The sequence below is a fragment of the Sceloporus occidentalis genome, unplaced genomic scaffold (assembly GCF_023333645.1).
Source record: "Sceloporus occidentalis isolate IW3139 unplaced genomic scaffold, rSceOcc1.0.p SCAF_46, whole genome shotgun sequence".
Lineage (NCBI taxonomy): Eukaryota > Metazoa > Chordata > Lepidosauria > Squamata > Phrynosomatidae > Sceloporus > Sceloporus occidentalis.
In genome coordinates, this window is record NW_028317026.1 from 5,748,005 (window position 1) to 5,773,977 (window position 25,973).

At 36.6% G+C, this 25,973-nt stretch overlaps 1 protein-coding gene across 1 annotated transcript; it reads right to left on the minus strand.

Annotated features, from left to right (window-relative positions):
• Positions 1-4,495: 4,495 nt before the first annotated feature.
• On the minus strand, positions 4,496-8,416 carry LOC149289370 (protein NDNF). Its single transcript, XM_089490798.1, has 3 exons — positions 8,229-8,416; positions 7,385-7,509; positions 4,496-5,892 (listed from the first exon to the last, which is right to left on the minus strand). Exons 1-3 carry the CDS (start codon positions 8,414-8,416, stop codon positions 4,496-4,498), a joined length of 1,710 nt encoding a protein of 569 aa, XP_089346924.1.
• Positions 8,417-25,973: the final 17,557 nt, after the last annotated feature.

The following is a 25,973-nucleotide window of genomic DNA, read 5'->3' on the forward strand; positions in this document are numbered from 1 at the left end:
AAGCAACCATGCTCTTACAGTATACCCTAGACTGTAGACTAGATGGTTAAACTCCTTACCCAATTCAAATACTCTCATCATGAACAGCAAGGGAAAACTGTTTATTTCCTAACTGCAGTCTCAAATACCTTGCAGTAATTAAGTGCTGGGTAGAGACCCATAGGCCATTAAAACAAAGGTAAACACAAACAGATGTTCTTAATCCCACAATCCGCTCCATACCCCTCTGTAATAAGTAGAATAACACGAGTAAGGTGAGAAGGGCTGGGTTTTGACTGTTCATCTGAACATCTGTACACATAGTTCCACCCCACAAAAGATGAGCACTTGACATGCCACCAGTCTTTAATTGTAATACCCCATCCCTCATTATATTGGATCTGGATAATACAAAGGAGTGAGAATGTGCCTGCAAAACACCACAGTTAATAAATAAAACGTCATGTTAGTTTAAATAATTCCTAGTGTGTTTCAGTCTATCTTTGAAGAGAGTTATAATTATGAGTGCAGAAAATAAGAGAATGCAACAAATTGCTATTTTATAGTATCTTGTAATGATGAGGATGAGCATCATTGGGAGGCTTTATTTGATATCAAGACAGGCTAGCAATGCCAATTAACTACAAGTAACCATCACTGAGGTTTGCCAGTTGTCAAAGATTAAGTTACAGGAGTAACCTGGGGTCTCCATTGATTGCATCAAAGTTCTTTCTCTACAGTTTGCAGATGAACCAGACTATAGAAGAAAAAATGGAGAAAAAAAAATCAATACAAAAGCAGATGAAAACCTTTATGCAAAGACAGATAAATAATGTGGGGTAACTGCAGCAGAGTTTTGAGCTGCTCAGCATTCTACAGAAATCCAGGAACCAGAGGCTACAAGTCCCAATGAAAGATCAAGGTGGCAAGTTCTAAACATGCATATAAAAAGATGGAGCAAGCACTAGCTACAAATCAGACCATCTTGTAGCTCAAAGTACAGTAGAACGCACATTCTCACAGCTAGGGATTTGTAGTGTAACCTTTTAATCCAACATGGAGCTGACATGATCCTCAGTCTCTGTCCTTTAGTGATGATGAGGTACATGATCCTGACATCTCAGTGATTGAATTGTTCCCAGTCAAGATCTTTCTTCTACAATTGACTGTAATATTTTATTAAAGTATAAAGTAATTCAGTTCAAAGAGGCTGCAATGGTAAAAGTTAATAAAAGACCTACTGACCTCCAAGTGTTTATTTGGAATCTTAATTCTAGTCTAAAGATCTAATTTATATATATTTATATATATTTTAATATATATGTAAATATATGAGAGTGATGAAAAATGTGTAATATTTTAAGTATGGCATGTACACAAATAAAAACATTAATTTGTTATTAAATAAAGAATGTCAAAAATGTGAAGACAGCGCAGTTTCTAAGCAAAGAATTAACTTGATGGTATAGCGTTCAATTTTTTTTCTTAACAAATGACAAAGCCATAGTATTGGTATCATTCTATATTTTTGTAAGCTATTTAGCTTCCTGGTCTGATTTTTCTTTCTTTCATTCAAAACTTTTTTTTTATCTAGCACTGTAGATACTGTTTGTTTATCAACATTTTTCAACAAAATTCCTGACATTAGAAAAATGATGTCCTCTCCTCAATCCCCTGTTATTTCTAATAACAGAGATAAAACGTCATCACACTAACACCCTATTACACAATTCTGTGGATTAAAGTGGCTATTTAAATGCATTATTATAGCTAATAAGCAGAAAAGCAATGATGACTGCAATCAGCAGCTTGTTCTTGGGAATTCCAAAATTAAGAAAATAAAAAGTTGGCGCTTCATTGAAGTAACATCCTTTTAACACTCCGTTGTTTTATCATCGTTTGATTAGTGGGTGTAATGATAATGTTTGACCTCCTTTACCCTTTGTACTTATGATGTTGGTTTCTTTTTCTTCCCACCCACACAACGTTCAAAGCAGACGTATGTTCTAAAATGTTCAACAAAGCATAAAAAGAGATTAAACAAAATAAGGATATTGTTACAAAGGGCTTTGATACTAGTAAAATACACGCATGCTTCTAAACACTTTGATGACCTAATATATAGTAATAAAACACTATAATCCAGTTTAATATCCAGTTTAGAAAAATATTACAGGAGATAGTTTTATTTCACAACCATTAATGATTGTCCTAGCAACTTTAAAATTGGTCAAGCAGTAGACATCTAGATTAGAGTAATATAAGCTGTTGTCAAACATCTCAGAATGTCCTCACCTTGAACAACCTTGCTTTGGAAGCAAATGTGCGCAAGGAAACCTTTAACTGAAAAATTGTGCAATTAAGTGGCTTTTAGATACTCTCCTATGTGAAAACGTAATCTCCTTCCTGCTGGCAGGTATGAAACTAGGAAAGAGACATCTAGAAGGGATATCTGATGATGTTAGGCACTTGCATAAAGACCCAAAAGAGACAAGATGTGTATTCGCTAGAGAAGGTGAGTTTCTAGGAACTTGCTGGATACATTATGAATGAAGGGCCAACCTCATTGAGCTTCTCTGGTGAGAAAGACTTGGTTGACACTATGTAATGGACAGGTGAAGGCCACCTCAATCATGCATTATAACAGGTCTGCTCAGCTTGGCATGTAGGGCAGATATGTACGATTGGATCTTTATAGTGAATTGAGTATGTTGAAAACTCTCTCTAGCAAACTCTGGTAACAACTCACAATTTAATGATTAAACCTCAAGAGAACTTTTATTCCATCACCCATATTTTAATGTTATTTCCACAAATACTTTATTATGTCCTTTTATTGTATTAAACGTATGAGCTTGCGTGCTTTTACTTTAAAACCATGTATTTTTTATGGGCAAATTTTGTAATAAATCCTATAAATTAAATACAAAACACTCTACAGAGATGGGGGGAATTGTATTGTGCAGAGAAATTTACTGGAAAATTGCTCTGAATATATAAAGACAGAATTCTTGAAGTCATTATTCAGTATATCCATCAGGTGGCGTTTGGAGAACAAATTGTGATTAAACAAAAACATGGTTTTAGAATCTACACTCGTTATTTTCCTCTATGGTTGCTTATATACATAACATATCTATACCATGGTGTTAGTTACTTAAGATGTTATGAATATTGTTTAGTAGTGAATTATGGCAATATGTTAAGTCCTCAAGATTGTAAGCTTGGGAGCAGGGCTCTCTACCTGAATGTATCGGTTTGTCTTAGTCTGTCAATTCTTGTCTTTTCATATCCCTTGAATTTATGTATTTTATTAAGCGCTGCTTAAATTGTTGGCGCTATATCAATAAAAGATAATAATAATAATAATAATAATAATACCCAAATATAACTGATAATACAAGTTAAAAGTTCTGTACTGTTATGAGTTGTTCGCGTTTTTAAGTTAAAGGGGGCTCTCAGCTATTATGTGCATTAAAGCGGCCAAGTGGACACCCGACCATCACACCTATATAAGCTTTTTGGACATCCTGTTCCAAAACCACGGGAATTTATATTGTGTAGCCCCTTGTATAACACATTATATATGACCTTTTGGTCATATAGAGTAGCTAGAGTGCCACTTTAATAAGAGAATGTAGAAGAATATGTTGCCAATGTATAAATAAGAGTAACAGTACAATAACAGTACTGGATTCACATATATTTCTGCTGCCTAATTATAAAAATGAATCCACACAGCTAATATAAGGAATACAAAAAAAACAACAAATTACTTATTAGATACAAAAGTCACAGTTCTTCATTTATTTATTTAAACACTGAGTAAACAGAAGAAATATATAATCTCATATTTTTAATTTTATATGTACAGGAATATAGGTGTGACGACTTTATACATACAATACATATTTAAAAAATAATCCAACCTAGTAAGAATGTACAATAGTCAAGGAATGAACAAGGGTTAAGTCGTGTTAACCTTTTTTAATGCTATGAGGTATGACCTTGCATCCCTGTGACACTAAAAAGGTTATTTTTTTTAAAATTCAATCTGTATGGAATACGAAATGATTTGATACTTTACAGTGATAAAACATAAACATTTCAGACATTATAGGACTTTATAAAATAATTTACAGATAGTCTATCATCTCTAGTATTTTTTTATAATTAGGAAGACAGTTATATGACTGCCACAGTTGTTTGAATATCGTAAAATAATTTAAAAACAGTTCATGCAGAACAGGAAGCAATTGAAGTTGTTTCTATTAAGTTTTCCAAATCCTGCCATTTAATCATTTCATCTGGTTTGCATCGGGTCTGGTGCACTGAGTACATAACAATGACAACCATCTGACACTTTTTTTTTTGCAGTTTTAGCTTGTACGTGTATTACACAAGGTGATACCTCTCTACACCGTTCTACTGTACATGTCAAGCCACCACTGCCAAGCTCCACAAGACGTTATTTTTAACTGTAGGAATGTGCTTCATGTGAACGTTCATAAGGATTCTAACAAAACTTTCTTGTTTTTACGACTTTACTTTGATATTTGACTGAGTGGCCTCCGTGACCCATGACATAAACATCCAACATGTAAGTCTTGCCGGGCAGCAGTCCTTTAATTGTCTCTGTGGTGACTGCCTTTTGGAGATTTTGGCTGTGGAAGTATTTACAGAGAACTTTATCTGACTTCTTTCTCGTGTCTGGACCCAAGCACTGATTTTGTTCTCTCTTCTTATGCTCTTCATTGTAGTCGTCATCCACTTCTTTTTTATACACACAAAATTTGTTTCTTTCTTGTGTGCCCAACCATGCTATGGTCACGGAAGAGCATGTGCGTAGTTTGTCAAAGGCTTTGATTCTTGTATCTTCGGGGAGAGAAGGGAATGGCTGTTTATTAAATTTTGATGTTGCTAGAATCTTTAACATTGATGCTCCTTTTTTACTTCCTTTGAGTCTAATTAGATATTTTGCTTTTGGTTTTCCTCTTAACTGGAACTGACGTACACCCTCCACACTTTGTGACAAAAGTAGTTTTCCATCTCTTCTGACTTGAATTTGGATGGCATCCAAGCAAGAATGAACAGAAAATGTTACCTTTTGGTGAGATGAAACTGGGGCAAACCTTAAAAACTTGGCACCCTTTCTTTTAATGAACACATCAGTAACTTTACCATCCTTAAGCTCTAGTGTTTTTTGTTTTGCTTCTTCTTTGGTTCGAGCAAATGTTCCAACGTAAGCAGTGCTCATATTTGTGCCAGTATTAACCGCAAAAACATCAAAGTAGTATTGAGTATCAGGCTTCAGGTCAGAGATTGTGAAGATGTTTTTGTTTCCAATGCAAACCTTCTGAATATCCACGTTGGGCTTTGCAGTTATTTGCCTTAACGACTTTGCATTAGGATTTTTTGGCATAAAACTTCTATCTTTTCCAGCGTTGTTTGAAGAAAAACCAAAGTGGGCAAAGTCAAAAGGGCTGAAATCTAGACCAGGCTTTGGGGCCATCATGAATGCATCATCTGCATTAAGTTTAGCTTCAACAGCACAAATGCTTTTAAAATTGTGTTCCTTGTTGATGACAACACAATATTGGATTGGTTGTTTCAGAACAGATGATGTTGGTGTAGGCTTCCATGCTAATGTTACCATTGTACGCCCAAGTGAAGTCACATCAACTCTAGGATCATAAGGTAGTTCAGGGTAAGGCTGATCCGATTCTGGTGTTGTTGTAGCATAAACTTTGAAATGAGTGTCTTTTTCTGTTGAAATCAACTCCAGTTGATACAAGCCAGCTGGTGAACTTGACGACACAAAATATTCCACATCATTGCCTTTATACGAGAATAATTCCGTGCCTTCTTCATTCATTAACTGTTGTTTTTGCTGCTCAAGTGATTCAGGTTCACCTACAAAATCAGACATTTGAAAAATATGTTAATGCTCGTGTTATTACTGCAGAAATGCAAGTCTGCAACTTGAAAGCCAAGGTTTCATTATCATAACTTGAGCTCAACATCTGCTCATTCCCCTGAATCAGCAAAGCCATAAAGACATACCTTGCAAATCAACATGAACACAGAAAGGTATATGTATAAATATCTATTTGTGTGTACTGGTGTTCTTAACATATTTGTACCATGTACATGTTTTAGTTTTTTAAGTGGTTTTGACAGTAAGTGTTAAAACCTTAAATAAAAAGTTGGAACACGTGCATTCAGGGTTATATCAATTTAACTATGGCTTAGGTCATGTTGATCTAGAAGAAAAACTGGTTGCCTTTGGATCCAAGAAGGCTTTTCTTTACCTCTTTGAACCCCTTTATTTGATAAATGTGTCACTGCGGTTTTTTTTTACTTTTTTTATATCCATATCAACAGATATGGGTTCTTGGAAAAGCTTAATGGACTTTTCCACTCTGAGTAACGATGTAACTATATAGCTTTAATAACTTGTCTTCCCCGTCACAAATCAACTTCTCTTTCGAAGTCTTCTAGAATCGGGCTTCTCTACTTCCACCAAAGTGGAGGGAATAATAAACATGACTGCCCTCAATGGTATTCATAAAGGTTGGGTTTCTAAGAAAAATACTTGGCGTGTTAATTGCAAACACAATCACATTTAAGAAATATGTTGAATAAACTGATTACAAACTCTCAACATCAAATGCTCTAGGTATATTTTCTTTGGTTTTATGACTGTAGAAATCCAGGAGAAAAATATATAAATTTGCTGCATTTATGTAGCAGAACTAAATAATTTTACCAACTATGCTAGACAATCATTAAGCTGTGTTATCCTAGCACTGTTGATGTAAGGGATCATAAACTAGTCTCTGAGCCCCAGGGGCAAATTATTGACATGCCAAGTATAATTTCTGATCCAGGTAGACTCAGTTACTGAGCTTATTAATTGTGAAGCTGCATCAAACCAGAAATAGGCATTTCAATAAAGTATTATTATGAAAGCAGTACGTGGTACCAAAGTACTTTACATTTGCTGTGTGTGTATGTAGAGGTTTATAGATACAGTCATGTGATATATTCGGGGGTCATAGAGGAGCAAACAGCTGAAATCTTGTGAGAGTTGCCACAGAAACCTAAATTTCTTTGCTACTTACTCCAAATACAGCTGAAATTTCTTCATGCAACCGTAAAAATACATGCATTACAGCATTTGCAGCAATAATTACTGCTTTACAGAGCTAACACCATGACAGACATAAAGAGCTGCATTATCAATAAGTGTCTTCGAAAGCCTCTTCTCCTTTTGTAAGCTAACAGACAGAATAAGCTCATCTTGATCCCTGGTGTAAGCTCAACTTTATCCTTGGTGTTTCAAATGGATTTGTAGGTGTATAGGTAATCGATGAGTTCTATTGTTCGATCTACAGTTCATTACCTGATCCGTCTCCACTAGCTTCTTCAGGAAGTTCCTGTAGAGTCAATTTCCACTCCAGTGGTGCATCACATGGTGTGATAATAACCGATAGGGGTGTATTATCTTCCTCCACTACAAAGAAGTATCTATGGGCAAAGGCAGAAGGTGTGAAACGTCTAGCCGTTATACAGTTTGTCAACAAATAGGTTTGAGCATTGCTGGTTGGACTTTAATAAGTTAACAAAAAAAAAATACCAATACCTTATATACATTTAGTAAAATCATTATATTAACTTTTACGTTAATAAAGCAACCACAATCCATACAGTATATGTAAGTGTTCTGTAAAACTCCAACAACGGCTTAACCTGCATCCTTAGTATATACTGGTAATTGGAGGCAACCAAGAACAACTGTTTATGTATGGTTCCCTCCTATGGAAAAGGGATAGTCATATCTCTCTTAGGGGTTAATTTGATAAAGTGAGTCGTGAGTGGTTTCACAATAAGCATTTTATCTTGACAACTTTACAATACATTAAGAAGTTCTTAGCCCAGAAAGCTTCCCATGCAAGATTTAACAGCTGGGCCTACATAATGCATAGTTAATTTAAAGATTTATTTGTGTTTTACTCAGAGCCCACTCAACCCTTCTTGTAGGAAAAACTGCCGTGGCTGGCTCTTTCCTATGCCTGGTGAAGCTGGTGAGATGACCTGTTTTAACTCAACACACCAATAATAAAAGCCGTTGTCTATTGCATCCAGACTCTTATATATCAGGAGTGGCAGCATTTTATACTCCATGTATTGCTGGCTCTGCATAAATGATTTTGTGCAATGTGTATCCATGCATTTGTATATTTTACCTTTTAGGATTGTCTCTGAAAAGATAGCCGCTGATTTCAGCTCCGTCAGGAACGACCGACGAATCATGGAAAAGGGCTTTGTCTCGTATCTGCATTTGAAATAATTCTTCATCCCTAGTTGGTAATTTCTGGGACCTCAAGCAGACTGGCATGAGAAGTAAAGAGATGTACCAATAAGACAGCGACATCCTGTAAAAAAACAACAAGTTAGGAGGTTAAAATCACTGATCCAATTAAAATTACACTCACATGCTATTATTACATATAGAAACAGCAGCAAACAGCTTAACATTCTCAAATTCATTGTAACTTGGTGGACAGGTATGTTGTCCATAGCGGTCTCAGGGCTAGATTCCAGGGGCACCTTATACCCACACGTGGGAACTTTCCAAATGAGCTGACCCTGTCACTCTGTAAATATTAAATGACCCCGATTCTATGTAGCGATTCATTAACTGCGTTAACCAAATAGCATGGAAACCTTGACTTGTCATTATTTAAAGAGATACTTAATTGAGTAACATGTATTCAAACAGGTATTTCCACTATAACGTACTCATAGTGAACGCACCAATTAGGAGTCTTAGATGTCATCAGATCAATGTAGAGAATGAATGAGTCATCTCCAGACTGTGTGACCCTCAGATTTTGGCCCTTCACCCTGAGATTGGAGCAACAACCCTGAGACTTCCAGGCTTATGTCATTAAATAAAATATACATTGGAAGGCAAGGGAGGATAAGCGAGTTTGGGTATTCTTAAAATGGGTAGGGTGTGGATGGGGGGGGGTATTTCTACTGCTCCCGTAACCACACGGTACTCACATGGTAAAGATATGTGGTCCCTTTAGCTAAAATCAAGGCTGGTATTGGTTTGGCAAAAAATAGTTATGATTACTTTAAGTTGTATAAAGCTCATGATTCCTTTAAAAAACAATAATAATTATTATTATTTTTTTAAAAAGCACAATTTGTAGGTATAGAATGTAGTACATTATACTGGGAGACCTTGTCACTTTTATAATGACATGAACACCTTTTCAATGGCCTAATTTTTCAGTAGCATGCTGTTATGCACGTGACAAAATAATTAAAAAACTTTGATTTGAAGGTGTGTAAGGGGTAATCACCTCCAATAAGCCAAAACCCAGTCACCAGGAAAGCATGTATAACAGCATTTATCTTCCCCCAGCATGAGGAATACAGTGGTGTAATTTTAGCTCTATTGAACTTTGAAATCTAAAATACTTTAATATTTCCTTCAGTTTCTTTTTAAACTGCAAAGTATCATAACGTCACAAAACAGAGTGTACATTCAGGGAGTCCAGAAGATAATATAGTAATAAATCAATATACTAAGACGATTTCAAAGGAGAGCCTGTTTTATATCAGAGATATCTGCTCATAGTCATCTCATCAAAAAAACATAATGAAATAAGTATTTAATATTGATGAAGTTGGCCCTTGTCTGGGCAAGAACTAGAAGCAAAGTGAGTGAGTAGAACTGTAGTATTGCAATTCAGGATGTTTGTAGCACAAAGCTATTTGGTCCTTGCTATAACTTTTAAAAAAATAATATCTGACGGCAATGCTTTACACAATGACGACGGGATAGTATAGTCACAAAGTCATTCAATACCACCAACAATGCTAATTTCACATAAACAAAACATGAGTTTTTGTTCTTAATTATAATGGCATTGGACAAATTGTTGTGGACAGGAGTCAGTGTTGAGCCCAATGCTTCAGCTCGGTTATCGTACAACCTTTAGTCTTCGAGTTCCTATGCATGCACATAGGGTGACGCAATCACCTGTATCTGGCTCCTCTGCTGTAATACATGATAACGATCAAATCTGCTAAATATGACACCTTTATTGGCTAATTGGATAGTCCCCAATTTTAATAGTGCTACTGAGTCTGCCGGCGCTATTGAATTAATGTAATGTATTATAAACTTAATAATTTATTTTAAAATTTCAGCATACTTTAATCTATTTCTGCTCTACCTTATATGTAAGTTTTGTAAATGGCTAATGGTGAGTGCTTTCATTCTGAACAAACACGCTTTAGGTATATCTTATATATATATATTAAAAAAAGTGGCTGTTTGTGATGTCTACTCAAATGCTATTAGAAAAGTTAAAACTGAAATATCATGATTATAGGATTATGCAGACCAAAGCCGTACTCCTTAAATTCTTTGGATGAATAATCCACTTAAAAGACTCAAGCTCACATTAAAAACGCAATATGGTAAAGATCCAGTTTATCCACCCTTTTCATCCTTTTTTACAGCTATTTTAAGAGTTTTGTAATGTAGCTCTCTCCAAGAATTTATTGCATGACAGTTATCAGAAATGATTTTGGCTCCATTATGGTATTAACATCACTTTTCACTTGAGAGATTTCTAAGAAGCATCAGGACTTCATCGTGCAAAGAAGTCTTTTATATATTCAAGCTATAAAAATGAAATATTTGGAAGCAGAATCATAGACGTGTATAACAACGCACAAAGTAATGTAAAACTGTGATAGTCCTGTTGTTTCGAGAACCCTGTCTAAATCATATAATTATATGTTTGCAATATTGTATCATTCATTGCACAAGATGTGTGCATTGTAGATTGCTCCTGGCTTACACAGCATCATGGGAGTCATACCCATACACAATGTCCCATAAATGCCAGATTATTGTATTTACGAAACAGCTCTGGATTCACTATTTCTGATATTTAGAATATTTACATGTATGATGTATGAGTGCCAGATCAACATACCATGGCAGTTTACACATTAGGACAGCCTAAGGTCAATGGTTGCAGGTGGTCCTACAACGGTGGTCTGCTTTGCTGTCATGGTCTAGCCATGGGCTGCTTGATGAGATCAGAAAATGTAGCTGACATCTGTTTGTTTGCCACTGACCAAAAGAACAGTAGAGGATTGTGCTTAAAGGAAAACTCTCATTGTAGTTTTTTTTTTTACTACTATAACTTAAAGGTAGAATTCATGTTCCATTTTAATGTATATTAGGCCTTTTATATTGAATACAATGCATTTTACTGTATGCTAATATGAGGGAAAGTCACCAAATAAATCACATGACTACCTACAATGGCAGCCTCCAGGTCTGCAGACATAATATTTTAGTCAATGGAAACTAGCCTAGTGATTTCCAACCTGTAGTTGGCTGGCCCTACTCCCACTAAGATAGAACAATAAGGTACGTATGCCAAAATGGTTATTACAGACAAAGTGTGTAAATATAAAGCACGATCCTCCCTTAAATAGCATATATGACCCAAAATGTCCCCCAAAAGAAAGATGTCAGCTGTACAAAAATACAGAAGTAACGGGAGGGGAAAACAACGACTGGCACTCTATGCCAATGACTGCATTTAGCCTCATTATATTGTATAATAAATAAGGCATGAAACGCACTGCACTCACTGTTAATATAAGATAGAGGACTTTAGAGGATTCATTATGAACTTAAGCTGGAAAGATTTAGAATCAGGTCATTTCAACTGTGGGAATATTTTAACGGAGAAAAGAGATGAACCACAACGCTGTTAATCCAGTCACTCATACTGTTCCTTTTAAATAATCAAAGCGTTATCTCGTGTCCTGAATCAGAGCTGCGTGACCATATTAAAGTCTGTCTCTCCTGTCATCTTTAAACGCCACATGGTTTGTCCTATTGCATCTTATTACATTGTATACATTCCATAGTCTCCGGGAACCTCAACAATCATTCTGTCCTATTTTCTTTATGGAAGCACTTTTTTTTATGAAATCCTCTTTTGTACGGGAGGTCTAATTAACAGAATGATGAAAAAAATACTCAGCGCCTGTCTGGTCGTTATGCATTAGGATTCTAATCTCAATTTTGTGATCCGGATTAAGGGATAGTAGAAAAAAAAAGGGAGAACAAAACAGAGATTATAAATGGACTTTATCTGCAATACACAACATGAATACTGATAGGTTTAACATCTATTTATTTACAGCAGTTAAATTATTAAAAATATACAGTGATCTACGTATAAAAGGCAGGTACATGTTGATATAGACGACAACAACATACAGTTAAGATAACGGCACACATATACTCCACTATCACTGATTTATTGTATAAAAATGAATGGAATCATCTAGTTAATGGGACCATTCTATTTATTTCTATAATGCTAAGACCACTTTTTAGAGGCGATCACACTGAGGGTTTAACATACAACATAGAAAATGTAATGCAACTCATCAGTCTGATAATAAGACTGGTAATGAGAGTAATGGCAGCTCCAACCTTAGGCCATCAGGTGCCTACACAAGAGTCTGGAAAAAAATGCAGCCTCCCTCCCTCAAGTGATCTCAGATATCACAAGTCCAGCAGTCCGCTCCTAGAAGACTCCTAGTCTAGGCCTACGGCAGAGCCGACGTTAAATTAATTCCTTGATCTCTCACTTCTCCTCATCAAACCTTACAAGGGCTGCCGGAACCAACAAACAACAATCAGCAACTTAACAAAATAGGCAGAAATAACAATACAGGAGAAGCAATCACAAGAACACGAAACGTATCTCTAAACCACAAAGCCTCACATCCAGCCTTTATTATTTACTATCTTCTATACGGCATTTACTACCTCTCACACCTAATATGCAAGAATAATCTTTGACATGAGTATGTAAGTTATATCGGCTATTAAAGATATGTATGTTTAGATAAAACTAGATAAAACTGCATTTATATACATACTGTATCACATACTGTATGTGCCTATCTATATGTGTATGTATGTGTGTGTGTGTGGCCACAATCAACCACTGGAAATGAGGTCTACACCACACCGCGGCATTCCATTCACTTGTTTGACATGCCTGTTTTCTATGATTAATAGAGCACTGCTTACACACCAATAAATGAATGTAGCTCGCTAAAGCGATACAGCACCACAAATCAAACCGTCAAAATTAACAGGCTGAGTACCTACAAAGTGTTTTATTTAAATACTTCACAAGAATTGTAAAGGGAATTCATGTTTTTATAAGCTTTTATTACTCCGAGCCAGAAATAACAAATCCCAAATTAGCAAATGACAGATTCTCCTAATAGAGGGTGGATTGACAACATATGGTGTTATACTTCGATCTAGCAATACTCAACTTGGGTGATGTACAGTAAGACTGGGAAAACTATGGTGCAAAGTCCTAAAAAGCTGCAATCAACAGATATTCATTTCATATAAACATAAAACCATCTAGTCTGCACATTTTCCCAGCTTTCTCGTTTTAGATTCAGGATATATGCCCATCCCATGCAGGTTGAAATTCCCTCACTATATTTGCCCCTACCACTTGTGCTTGGGGACTGTTCCTCTTACCTACCACACTATGATTAATCGTCTACGGACGTGAAACATGCATTTTCTGTTTTTCCCCCTCTTTGGTGGTGTCTTTAAATTAAACATTGCAAATTATGTACAGCTGCGGCATCCATATAATGCTATTGCCAGTGGGCTTTCTGGCTAGGGTGAGGAGGCTCATGTTTGTGCTCCGAATTTCTTTACATATACATGTGCTGGCAAGCCTTGTTGGAGTGCTGCCATCTACTCCAGTGCCATAGTGACTTTTATTGTTGTTACATTACATCTCAACATCTGACCTTTAGATTTACATTATGGCCTCTTGCTCTTTCATTTTTCCTCCTTTGGAATAAGTTTATTTTTTCTTTGACAAACATGAAATAATAACATTTTCCCTGTTTTGTGATAAAAATTAGAGACGTCTAAGTAATTTTGTTTTACTTATCATTTGGTCAAAAATGAACAAAATACAGGGTACCTCGATGGCATAGTCAGGAATACATACACACACACAAGGTGGGCCAAGTGGTACAAATTGAGCAACAGGATAACAGTGTTGAATTTGCTGGGGCAGTCCTGGTAATCAGGCTTATGACGTGGCTGTCAACTGTTTAGGTAACTGTCCCATTTTGGCGACCAGTGTTGAGTGGTTGTTCTGTGGGAGTTATGCCCCATTACATCATGCTAACACCCATATAACATGACCTGGCTGTGCCATTGTCCTTGTACTGAGAATGGAGCCACATTACATTTGCTCCAATTGAGTTAAGTTGCTAGGTAAGGCAACTGCACCTTTGGCTGGCCGTGAAGTATTTTGGCTAGTAGTTTTCTTGTTGTTTTTTTGCACACAGATCTGTAAGCACTATTTATTCTTTGATCATTATTTTTGTGTTTGTATGCTACAGAGCTCTTTGCAAGACTTACAATAATAACTTGTCTTTAAGGAAACAGTGACGTATATATAGGTCATATAAAGGATCCCACTTCCATAATGCCTATAATTCAATGTGTGAGGAGCCTTTGAAGAAATCTCACTGATTGAACTTTACATTATAGAGAACCACCCAAGCTCTTCCTGTACCAGGACCTTCATATTCAACAGTAACGGCAAGGAGTTGGAACCACAACTCTCCTGCATGCTCTCCTTGTACTGAAAAAACCCACATGGCCTGACTTTGGTTCACTTTTTTATTTGCATCTGTGGCTTTTCTGGTGAGTGCCAATGTTTTAAATTCAAAAACATAAAAAAACTAAATAAAATCATATTTGATTTCAGACTTATTTTTTCTTAGTTTGCCTCTTATTCATTCTTCCAAATGCAGTTTCCTACAGCAATCAAATGTAAAAGAGACAAGTTTCAGACGCATTTGATTTTATATAAAATGTTTTATATAAAATTCAATAATATTATGGCATTAGTAATTTTTAAATAATATGAAAGCTTTATTATTAGGAAGCACTATAATTATTTTTATAGGTTTTTTTTTCCCCCAGTAGTGCCAGTACTATATACACGACAGCAGAATCCTAACTTCCACATTCACACGTGTGCTAAGAAAAACTGGCAAATATCAGGATGCCAAATTGAGTGTTCCGAAAATAAATTACAATGAAAGTAAACTTAACAAAATTACCCTTTTCTGCCTTGATCTGGATAAAACGTTTTCCGCAAAGCTGAACTGTCATCAAGTTAAAGAGACGTGAATATAATTTACAACCCCAAATTGATCTGGTATTCTTGAAACAATACATCTGGAACAAATAAAACATGATGCTTAATTATAGGGAGCAGAATTTCATGATTGCAATTTACTGAGGATAATTTAAAGAATGCCACATTTGTTTAATAATGGCACAAGCGTGTGTGGGTGGTGCTTGACAAAGTAGTTTCCAAGAAGCGTTATGCTAATCCTCAAGCTTTAATTAAAACTTTTTTTTTCCTGGCAGTCAAAAGGTTAAACTTCCGGTTAAACTTACATTTTTCATTGCAAGTAATGGAAACACCCTTTTCACATGTAAGCTTCCACAAACTTAATTAATCAACAGATTTGTAGGACAGCTATAGTGTTTCGTCAGTTTAGGTTAATCCCCGAGGAATCACAAATAATTATTTTCATATATTTTCCCAAAATACGGCAATAAATAAAAAAAACAAAACAGATGTATGTGTATTTCCTAAGCTACTTTTCAGTTTTGTGGCTGCCATTAACCAAGCTGTTGTTAGACACTGACGGCGCTAGGTATAAAAAGTGTTTCTGGTGCAAAGTCTGACATTTGTGCGAAATTTAAGGGATACCCCAGTGTCCTGTACAGCCCCACCAATGAAGAATGCATGATAAAGTACTTTGTAAATACTTTAATATACACTCTACAAGTGTAGGTTAAAACTATTAAAAAAAACAATAAAGTACTTACCTATCTTTAGGAGAAGCTGCAGTACACTGTACTCTCCATGGTCCTGTTTTCGCACCAATTTTGGGGGCTTGAACAGAGCTGAGGCAGGAAAGCACTTCCTTTGAAATCAATCAAAGCGCTTTGTGTGCATGCATCCGGGCTGGGGGGGTCTAGTTGACCCTGCGGAACTAGCAATGGGGCTGGATGCAGTCAGTATGCTGCAGGTGGGCTTTGGCTCGCAGGAGATGTGTTCAGCCAAACACTTCTCCTACAAGCCTAGGAGCTGGAAGGTGGGTCATAGAGGCAAATGCATAAGGGAGATTCGACTCTTTATGTATACATTGTGATAGACAAATCGCCAATGTGTACATAAAAAGTTGTAATTACTTTACACTCTCATTATATATTACCGTCTATTCTATCCCAGAATGCTGTATACATGCAAAGCATTCTGTGATGTGGTGGAGAGGACTGCAGATGCACATAGGTGCAGGGCCCATCCAGCAGCCTCGTTTATAGTGTTTCCCTCTATTCTGGCTCCTATGGTGGATGAGGTTTAATGTAAATAACATTTTATTTATACATTTCCAAGCCAACTGGCTTAGTGTAAATTTACCCCCTACGAAGTAAGACCTTGTTAATGCTTTTAGCATCATTAAATTCATTTTCTACTTTACTAAGTTCATTAAGTGTACAGAACTGTAAAAAGCTATTGGGAAAGCAATGGATGCTCATCAACAACAGAATTGTACGATTTATCAAGATGATCTTTCAGTGAATGTGGAGACATCCTACTGGTAGTCATTCAAAATAACCAAAACATATCGCCTTGCGTCTAATTTAATCAGTATAACCACACATGCACACGATTTGCACCTTTAAGGTACCTTCTACATTAAGAATGGTAATAATTAGCCCCCAGCTGGAAATTCACAACAACATATGGATATTTGCATTTTAGATTGTAAGCTCATTTGTGCAGGGCCCTCCTTACCTTTTGTTCTTGTAAGTCAAAATTGTTATGTGATGCACTACTTTTTATTTCCTGTTTATCCATTGTACAGCGCCGTGGAATACGATGGTGCTATATTAATATGTTTGGGATGTTCTTACTTGACCCTGGACCTGCTGTGAATAAATGATAATGTTGCCCAATAAGAGCCAGTGATTGCCTTGTGGGTTTTTATTTTTTTGTGTGTTTTTTATGTATTTCCTTTCTGTAACTGTGTTACGGAAATGATGCATAACACACAACAAACATATTGCATGCTAACTGTATGCGTTGACCCCCAGCTCAATGTTTCCAGCCCCCTATGTCCTGCTTGCAGAGACCATGTGGCATGCAATGCGCATTCTTGAGTAGACACAGCAGTTGAGGGGGCCATGTTTCTTTTTTTTTGAAGGGGCTGATCTTATTCTATTTAAACAACTGACACCTCTTTCTCAAGACACACAATTCTCTTCATGGGTGGGCTGTAGTCTTTTAAGTTTCATATGCAGGTGGGCTGAATTCTATTGCAAACAAAGTTTGTATGTAATATATTAAAGACTGTGGAGTCTATAGAGAACCCCCTTGCGGGCTACAGTTAGCAGAAAGTCAGGAGAGAAGATAACAGTGGGGAATACATTGCAATCTACACAGCAAAGAGCATTTCCAGATTTACCGAGAACACACTGTGTGTATCCTAACCCAGAAAACGTGTCTGTTTTCCATTTTGCAAAGTGGTTTAGTTAATATATAAAAGTTACAAACTGAATAAAAAATATGCCTAGTTAGTAAAATATGTAACTAGGGAGAAAAAAAAGCATGTTCAGTAAGTGTGCAATATTGGTACGTAATGTCTGAAAGTCACTACCACTAAAATCAAGAAATTGAAATTATAGAGTTTTTTGGCCACAATCCCAGCCACGTACAAATCCCTCAAGTTAAATCAGTGCCTAAAGTCTTAAAGCAGTTTCCACGTGGATATTTTTTGCAGGTTGTAATTCTCAGATATATGAGTTCTTTATAGTTATTGTTCGTGCTTCTTTTGGAGTACAATTCTTTTCTCTTTTTTTGAAGGGTTAGTGGTTTAAGAGGTTTTGTTCATGACCTCTTTTTTTTTGCTGATAGTATTCACTTTCATCTAAAATCAAAGATGCCAAATCAAGTGAGAAAATCTTCAATGCAATGCCTTAAAAGATAAGAACCAGGCCATTGACATGATTCACGCAGATTTTCTTAAAAGTCACCCTGCAACTCAATGGAGCCTTCAAAATATACTGCCTTTTTTAGGCTACAGTCAGAAGGACATTTCACATTTACTATATCTAACTGATCAGGTTATAGATACCAAATTAAGGATTATGACTACTACTATAACCATACCTGGAAACTTTTTTAATGAACTGACCCTGAGATTCTTTCAATATTAAACCTTTAGTGGCCCATCATCAAGATTCTATGTAGTGATTTGTTAACCAAATTGCTTGTATGCCGGTTTTCATGGTAACCTTGACGTATGCTTAAATATGCTTAATTGAGTGACCTGCATTTAAGCAGGAATATCAAATGAGGCAAACTGGAAGCAAAAACACTAATTAGGAGTCCTAGGAGTCATCTCCAGACTGTGTGGCTCTGAGATTTTGGCCCTTCACCCTGAGATTGCAGCAAAACCCCTGAGTTTCCAGGTATGACTTTAACCATTGCTGCAGAAGTTGGGAAAAGGAACAGATATTGGGAATTAGTTTTTTTTTTTTTTTGCGCTAGCAAATAATGTACAGATTTGGATTGAGACCAGTCCCCTTTTATGTAATATGTAGTCTATAAAACAGTATTGTCATCTTCCCAGATTGCTAATACAGTACTGATAAGTAGGCCTGGACCGGTACACCGGCAAATGCCCGGTGGGCCGGTGGCCTCTACAGCTAAATACTTACGGATACTTCCACTCCAGCTGCAGACCGGGTCCTACAGTGCACAGCTAGCAAGATCATAAAACCATAATGTTCAACCGCGCATATCCAGGCAGCTGCTAGCCTTAAATTGCCAGGGCAGCTTAGTCCCCAGTCTGTGGTATCTCAAATAGGCGTATAGATATATACAGTATATATAATAAACCTTATTCACATTTGACAATATAGCTACATAGTAAAAAAAAAAGATGGTTGTTTGCCTTTCTTAACCTTTTTGTACCTGATCAAGGTTTTAATAATGGGAGTTAAAGCCGTTATGAGGCTTCCTGGAAACAAGAAACGCCATATTCCCGTCTGCGTGTGCAGATGATAACGACGAGAAAAGTAAAATATGCCCCGTCTAACAAATCAGGGCATGTTAACCACTTGTAATAATACATTGCTCTGTGAGAGTGCTAATGTTTACAGCACCCCCTCGCATTTAATTAATGCCCACATGTGCAAACCAAAGGAGTGTCAGAACTTCAATGTGTCCTTTTGCCGTCGACGTGTTATGCAGCTGTTTCTCTCTAATATGTTTCTTGCTGAGCTAACAGGATGTGCATATGTGCAGTTCAATTCCTGTTGGCTGTATAAACATTATGAACTGTATAGTGTTTATCACTGAGATACCAATTTATCTATGGAAATTAACAATGAGAAACACTTTATATCTCATGCCTATGTCATTAGTTCTGGCCTTGTTACAAAAGGGGGACCAGATGTCTCATTTTCCAAGGATAGTCCCCTAGTTGGATAACACTCTCTCCTAACTATATTACTTTATTTATAAAACTGTTATTATCAGATTAATGAGATAAACACAAAGAAATCTTCACATTTTTATTTCTGTAAAGATTATAAAATGTGAAAAACCACATACTGTAACATCTTAAAAGTATTTTTTCCTTCCATAGGGCTCAGGCAAGCATGGAGACCTGGTTACCCATTTGCCCCTGCATTGGACCTTACTTCCCGCTATGTCGGCGCACTAGCTGGATTTGAGGCTCAGATGGCCCCTTTCTGGACTTTGAGGTCTAATGGCCTGCTTTCAATGATTGCAACATGGTGGCCCCATTGTGAGCATGGGCAGGGCATTGGGAGGAGAATGAGGTGGGTTGTGGTTGGTTTTTGAAAGAGCCCTGTCTAGGTTTATACGGGGCCTCAAATTTTCTGATGGCTGCACTCCCTGTAACATATTCCCCATAACATACTCACTAACCAGCACCCCAACTTCATTTATTGCTTCACAATATAGAAAATGTAAAACAACTACATGCCAGGACAGCCTTCTGTTCCAACAGCTGACATTTTGTTAGAACTTCTCAACATCACCACAGCAGGATTGATATCCCCCTGCTTGAGAGTGTGTGATATTTACAAGATAACCTACTTTTACACTTATATGAGCCAGACAATGTGTTTCTTAATCCAAACCAAGTATGTTGCTCCTGTATTCAAGCACTTGGTACTTAAAAAGCTTTTTATCAGTTAGCTTTGTGTTGGCTTTTTAGAGTCCACGTTCTGAAACTCAAAACCTCACCCTCATCTAACACTCTGCAAGTCAAACCAGACCTTTGATATATGTCCATTTAAGCTCCAGTCTGGAGCTGAGCTGCGCTCCATTAAAGGCATAATGGCACAGTATTGAAGTTACAATAATGCAGAAGCACCCAACCATGAAGCTGTTTACTTTTCAGTACTGCTTTTATAACTAAACATGCAGAGAATAGATGTAAAACGTTCATTCGGGAGAAAAAGTAACTTCAGAATAGAACAATGTCATACAGTTCTACTGGACACATTTTTCAGAACTGTCACAATGTGTAGGCATTTCAAAGCTGTTCTGATCACTCTTTATAGTGTACATCAAAGTACTGAATTTGAATACATTCCCTCTGCAGTAAATTTACCATTACTAATATCATCAGGATATATTATATTACTGCTACAAATATCTTTTAAAATGGCATATTTTAATTATGATTTATTAATCATAACTCTCAAGCTGGCAAAGGGTACCAGGAGGCCCTGGTTATGTATAACTGTGTCAACTTGAGTAAGACACATGTTGATGTTATGAGCAAAAGTTGTTGGAGAAAGCATATTTATCACATAAGTTATATCTATTTCAATGTATCTGTATTTATAATCAGCATCTCTAGTATGGCAGAAGTATAATAATATTCTCAGTTTTCCAGGCCTTTGCTAAGAAGATATAGACAATCTTCCTTACAGAGGAGAAAATGAAGACAAAATTCTGTGCTAGTAGATAGTAATCTAACATAAGTAAGGCTTTCCTATCCATTGTGTGAAAACATTTAATGCTGCTTTCATAAGCAGCCTGTTTTCAAGTGACCTGAACCAACATAAGCCTGAATTCTAATTTTCCTTTTTGTCGACTAATCCTCTTACATAGTCCATTTTTGTAACCAACGCCTATATATCCCTGCCCAGAATGATGTTCTAAACTGCGCATGACAATGTAGGTAATGTTGGCATTCCTCGCATGCATTAAGCACAAGAAGACAAGGCTTGCATGCAAGAACTCCTGAATCAAGTATGTGATCCGTAACCAGAAGCTACCATACTGGTTGCTTCACGTGAGCGCTGGCTGTGAGTTAGAAGACAAAAAAAAAAATCAAGAGTAAGGAAAATATGTGCAAAGAAAACTAGAATATTCTTTTAGCAACAACTCACACACCCAGGGCCGGCCCTACAATGGAGCCGACTGGGGCAATTGCCCCAGGCGGCACTTCAGAAGGGGCGGCACTTTGCCGCCCCAAGCGTTTTTTTTTTTGTTTTTTTTGAAGCGGAGGGGAGAGGGGCACCGAGTGGTTTTCGCTTACCCGCTCGGCGCCCCTCTCTCTCTCTCTCTCCTCTGCGGCGAGTTTCCCTGTTCGGTCTCTGTGCCGGCTTGTAATGCAGAGCGCCGGAAGTGACGTGAATTTCCGACGCTCAGCATTACAAGCCGGCACCGTGGCAGCACAGGGAGACTCGCCGCAGGACTGTTTAAGGGTAAGTACCGGTGGGGGGCGGGTAGATAATGCCGCCCCCCCCCCGGCGTCGGCGGGGGGCGGCATTTTAAACTTCGCCCCAGGCGGCGTTAAGTCTTCGGCCGGCCCTGCACACACCTGCTGTTCTTTTGCTTTCAAAATGTTTTATTTTTCCACCGTGCAATTCCCAAGAATGTGAGCTAACTATTTAGAGTAAAGGTATTTCTTTGCTGCTGATCTGAGCATTATCCTCTAATAACAACAAGGCGTCTTGCGTCAAAGCTTTCTCCATAGTATGCATCTGTGTGTATGTATATATATATATATATATATATATATATATATAGTATAAATACAGCAAAGGATCTGATTTCCCATCTTTAAAGTTCAATTTGCGACTGTACGTTTCCTGCATGTTACAATTTTATGGTTATCTTGTTTTGGGTGTTCCCATCACGATTAATTGCTCCATCCAGATGTACAACACAATACTTACATCTCCTAATCCGTATAATTATAGATGCTTATCTAGAACTTAAAGGGTGCTGCTACATAAAGAGGCTTTCAACTTTAAAGCTGTTATTGAACAAGGACATTGTTCACGCTGCATGAAACGCACATGTGTGCCTAGAAAAAAAATATTCCTTGTAGACATTCGCCGATTCTCACTCACGGCTCAGAAAATTAAGTCATATTTTGAAATCTCCAAAAACAACATGCCAGCGCTTGAATCGTCGTAGAATTGTTTGCAAAATAAATTCCCAGAATTGCTCGTTGCCTTTGGCAGGATGGGTTTATATTGTATTAAGATCAATAGACATTTTGTTAATAGTTATGAAATTGTTGAAATTATATATACTATAATCTATAGGGATAATATCTGAAAGAAGTGTCGTGGTTATTCGGAAAGTAATATTATCTATATTAGACAAATGTACGGTTGGCTGACATGGCATATGACTGGGCATTTAGTAAACATCACTTACTATATGTACAAGATATGTACAAGTATATTATTCTAAACCATATCTGAATGAATACTCACAATGTAAAACTACGATGGCCAAGAAAAATATACAAGGTCTGATGCCTTATTATATATTTGATAAACTTGCCTTGCTAAATAACATGCAAATATTATTTATTTTATTATTTATTATAAATTGATATTATGTTTTGGAAATTCTATGCAGTTCTCCACAGGCATGAGTATATAAATAACATAACATAAATAACTATGCAAGTGTATTTTATATGTACACTTATAAGACAATATATAGGCCAGACTGTGGGCTGTGATTGGACTACCTGCATACATACGTTCTCATTTTGGTATTTCACGTTCATAAAAATCACTTTAATTCATACTATTACTCCGGCACGGAGATTTTTTTTTGGGCCTAATCATTGTTTTCTGATTGTACTTGTCATATTAGAATGTATAATCACCGGTGGAAACAATATTTCCATTTCATAATAACTATAATGATTTTACACTCGATTAAAGCCTTGAAAGTTCCTGAACAAGAATCGCTTATAATTACACAATTATTCAGGCCAGTTTTGGATGGCAAGCAAAGACAGGCAACTCATTTAATCTTGTGGAAACTACAGCTTCCATAATAATCAGACCCCCAAAGGAGGTAGAAAACAATCCCTTTTTTTCCAGATATTTTAAGGATGTTGTCTATAGCGGCTGAATAACCCTCTCACTGCCTGAGCATGATAGGAATTATTACACACAGCAAAGTTTTATATTATAGTTTCTTAATGAGGAGCAGAGAAAATTACTAGTTTTATTCTTATCAAAGTGAAAATTAACTTCTTAACTGCCACAGTCAATATCATTAATCAAACAATATTTCCTACCCAGCCGTTACTACTTCTGAATTTTGGTAGATGTCACTTTACCGCAAGGAATGTTCTTCAAGCATAATCTGATACTAATATTACCACTAATAACATTGTCAACTGTAACTGATTGCTAACAACAACAGATATAATTAAACGCTACTGTCCATATCTACTTTAAAGGGCACGTCATCATTATTCATTCTTCAAGTGTTCGTAGGACGAACATGCCTTCGGGGAAGCTTAAAGGAAGCACTTTTGCATGCCTTTAATTTTGAAAATGTTTCTGAATGTTTTGAAAAGGAACTTATCTGAGACGGTTAAAGCAGCCACTGCCAACTATTTTGAGCTTTGTGTGACATCATAAAGTACGTCTGTCTAATGGACACTATTTCAAAAATGCAGTGATCAAACAATGAAACTACAATAAGTAACCTTTTAATACTCACATGTTTTTGTTTTTTTTCTTGGAAAAGCATGACTCTGATTTAATGTACAGTGTCAAAAGGTGTCTGTTCCATGATTAATAGAAACTTTCACCCCAGAAGGTTCCAATAAAGAAGAATATTGGTGAAGCTTATAATATACTGCTGCATATGTTCCTCTCATATTTAGGATATTGAACATTGACAAAAACAGTTAATATTTTATGAAAATATACATATTTCAGACATCACGAGTATACAACTCTACTAGAATTGCCATTAGTTTCTTGTGTGTGAGTGGACTGGTAAAATATAGTTAAGTCTGCAGGTCCAGCCAATGGACCCAATTCTGTAAACACAAGAAGGCCTCTCATGAATTCACGCTCTTCAACCCTGTCCAACGTTGGACAATCCTGGCCGCTCCTGTCCAACTTAATTAGCATTTCATAAATGGAGCACAGAAATGATCCAGGTTAATGTTAGGTTGGATACTGCCAGTAAATGCACCCACATGATGTTCTAGATGTACCTTGACTTGTCAAGATGGTGGCCAAATGTAACTTGAGTCAAACACAATGGTTTATCATTTGTAGTCGGACATATGTGAATGGAAGTAAGATACGTAATACAATGCTCTCATACATAGACCACTATAACTAACATAAAGAAGTATGTTATTCAATAACATTCAATATAATTGAATAATACATACAGCTCTCATATATAGGATAATATAACTCATATACATACAAATCTTATGTACAGAGCAATATCTCCAAAAGACAAGACACATGGCTCTGTTATAGAGGATATCACTCATCACAGTTTTAAGAAGAGCTCTCATATTAAAGCCAATATCATAGTTCTTAATACAGCCTTCATATACAGGGTAAGATAAATTGAATACAGCAATGCTTACAGCCCTCATATACAGGACAATATTGCATATATATATATATATATATATATATATATATATATATATACAGAAATATATACAGTTCTCATATAAAGAACAAAGAGAGAAACTCCTGCTGGTGCTAAGTGTGCAGTACACCAGGGTCAGGATAAAGAAACACCTGCATGGAAAGGTGAGATCAGAGAATAGCTCAGCTCCCTGAGGGTAATAACATGCAGAACAGCAGATATCCATGCCTCTGATGCCCCGAATCCATGATGTCATACCTCTGATCCCTAGATCTTTGCAGCTGAAGACAAGAAAATGCCAGAAAAAAGACCTGTTCTGGAAAGTCTGTATCATTAAAAATATGCCTGGGACCTATGGAGAAGACAATCTAAAGGCAGAATGGCATGGCATTGGCATGGCACTACTTGCAATATTCCTTTTACACCACATTTAGTACGGATCTGAATGCAGATCAATCAAACTCAGACAGAACAATATGTGCAACTTATTAAGAGCATGTATTGTAAAATCTCACTGATATTACATGACCTCTATATAAAGTATTGCTGTAAATATTGTTCTCAGTTAAGCACATGTAATATATGTGTGCATGTTATCAATAAAATCATCCAATTTACTGCTTTTCACGTTATGCATATTTAGCTAAGGAGAGAAAGTAATTAACAAATATGCATTTCTAGATATCAAAAACACAGATCTGTTTATCTGAAGTATATTCTTGAAATAGTTATCAGAAAACTTAATTTTTAACCTCTCCGTTGTGGTGTCTAGCTCTGCTTTTTTCTCTAATATAAACGGTAAGCCCCTTTTGAGGCAAAGGGGTTAAAGGGTAATTAGACTATTTTTTTTTAGGC

What these genes read in the sequence shown, in the direction of transcription:
- LOC149289370 (XM_089490798.1), bottom strand. Translation starts at nt 8,416, where the DNA reads ATGTCGCTGTCTTATTGGTACATCTCTTTACTTCTCATGCCAGTCTGC. An exon ending in TTCAGAGACAATCCTAAAAG is followed by an intron (nt 7,510 to 8,228) that starts GTAAAATATACA and finishes CTTTGCCCATAG; the next exon opens with ATACTTCTTTGTAGTGGAGG. An exon ending in AGCTAGTGGAGACGGATCAG is followed by an intron (nt 5,893 to 7,384) that starts GTAATGAACTGT and finishes CTGATTTTGTAG; the next exon opens with GTGAACCTGAATCACTTGAG.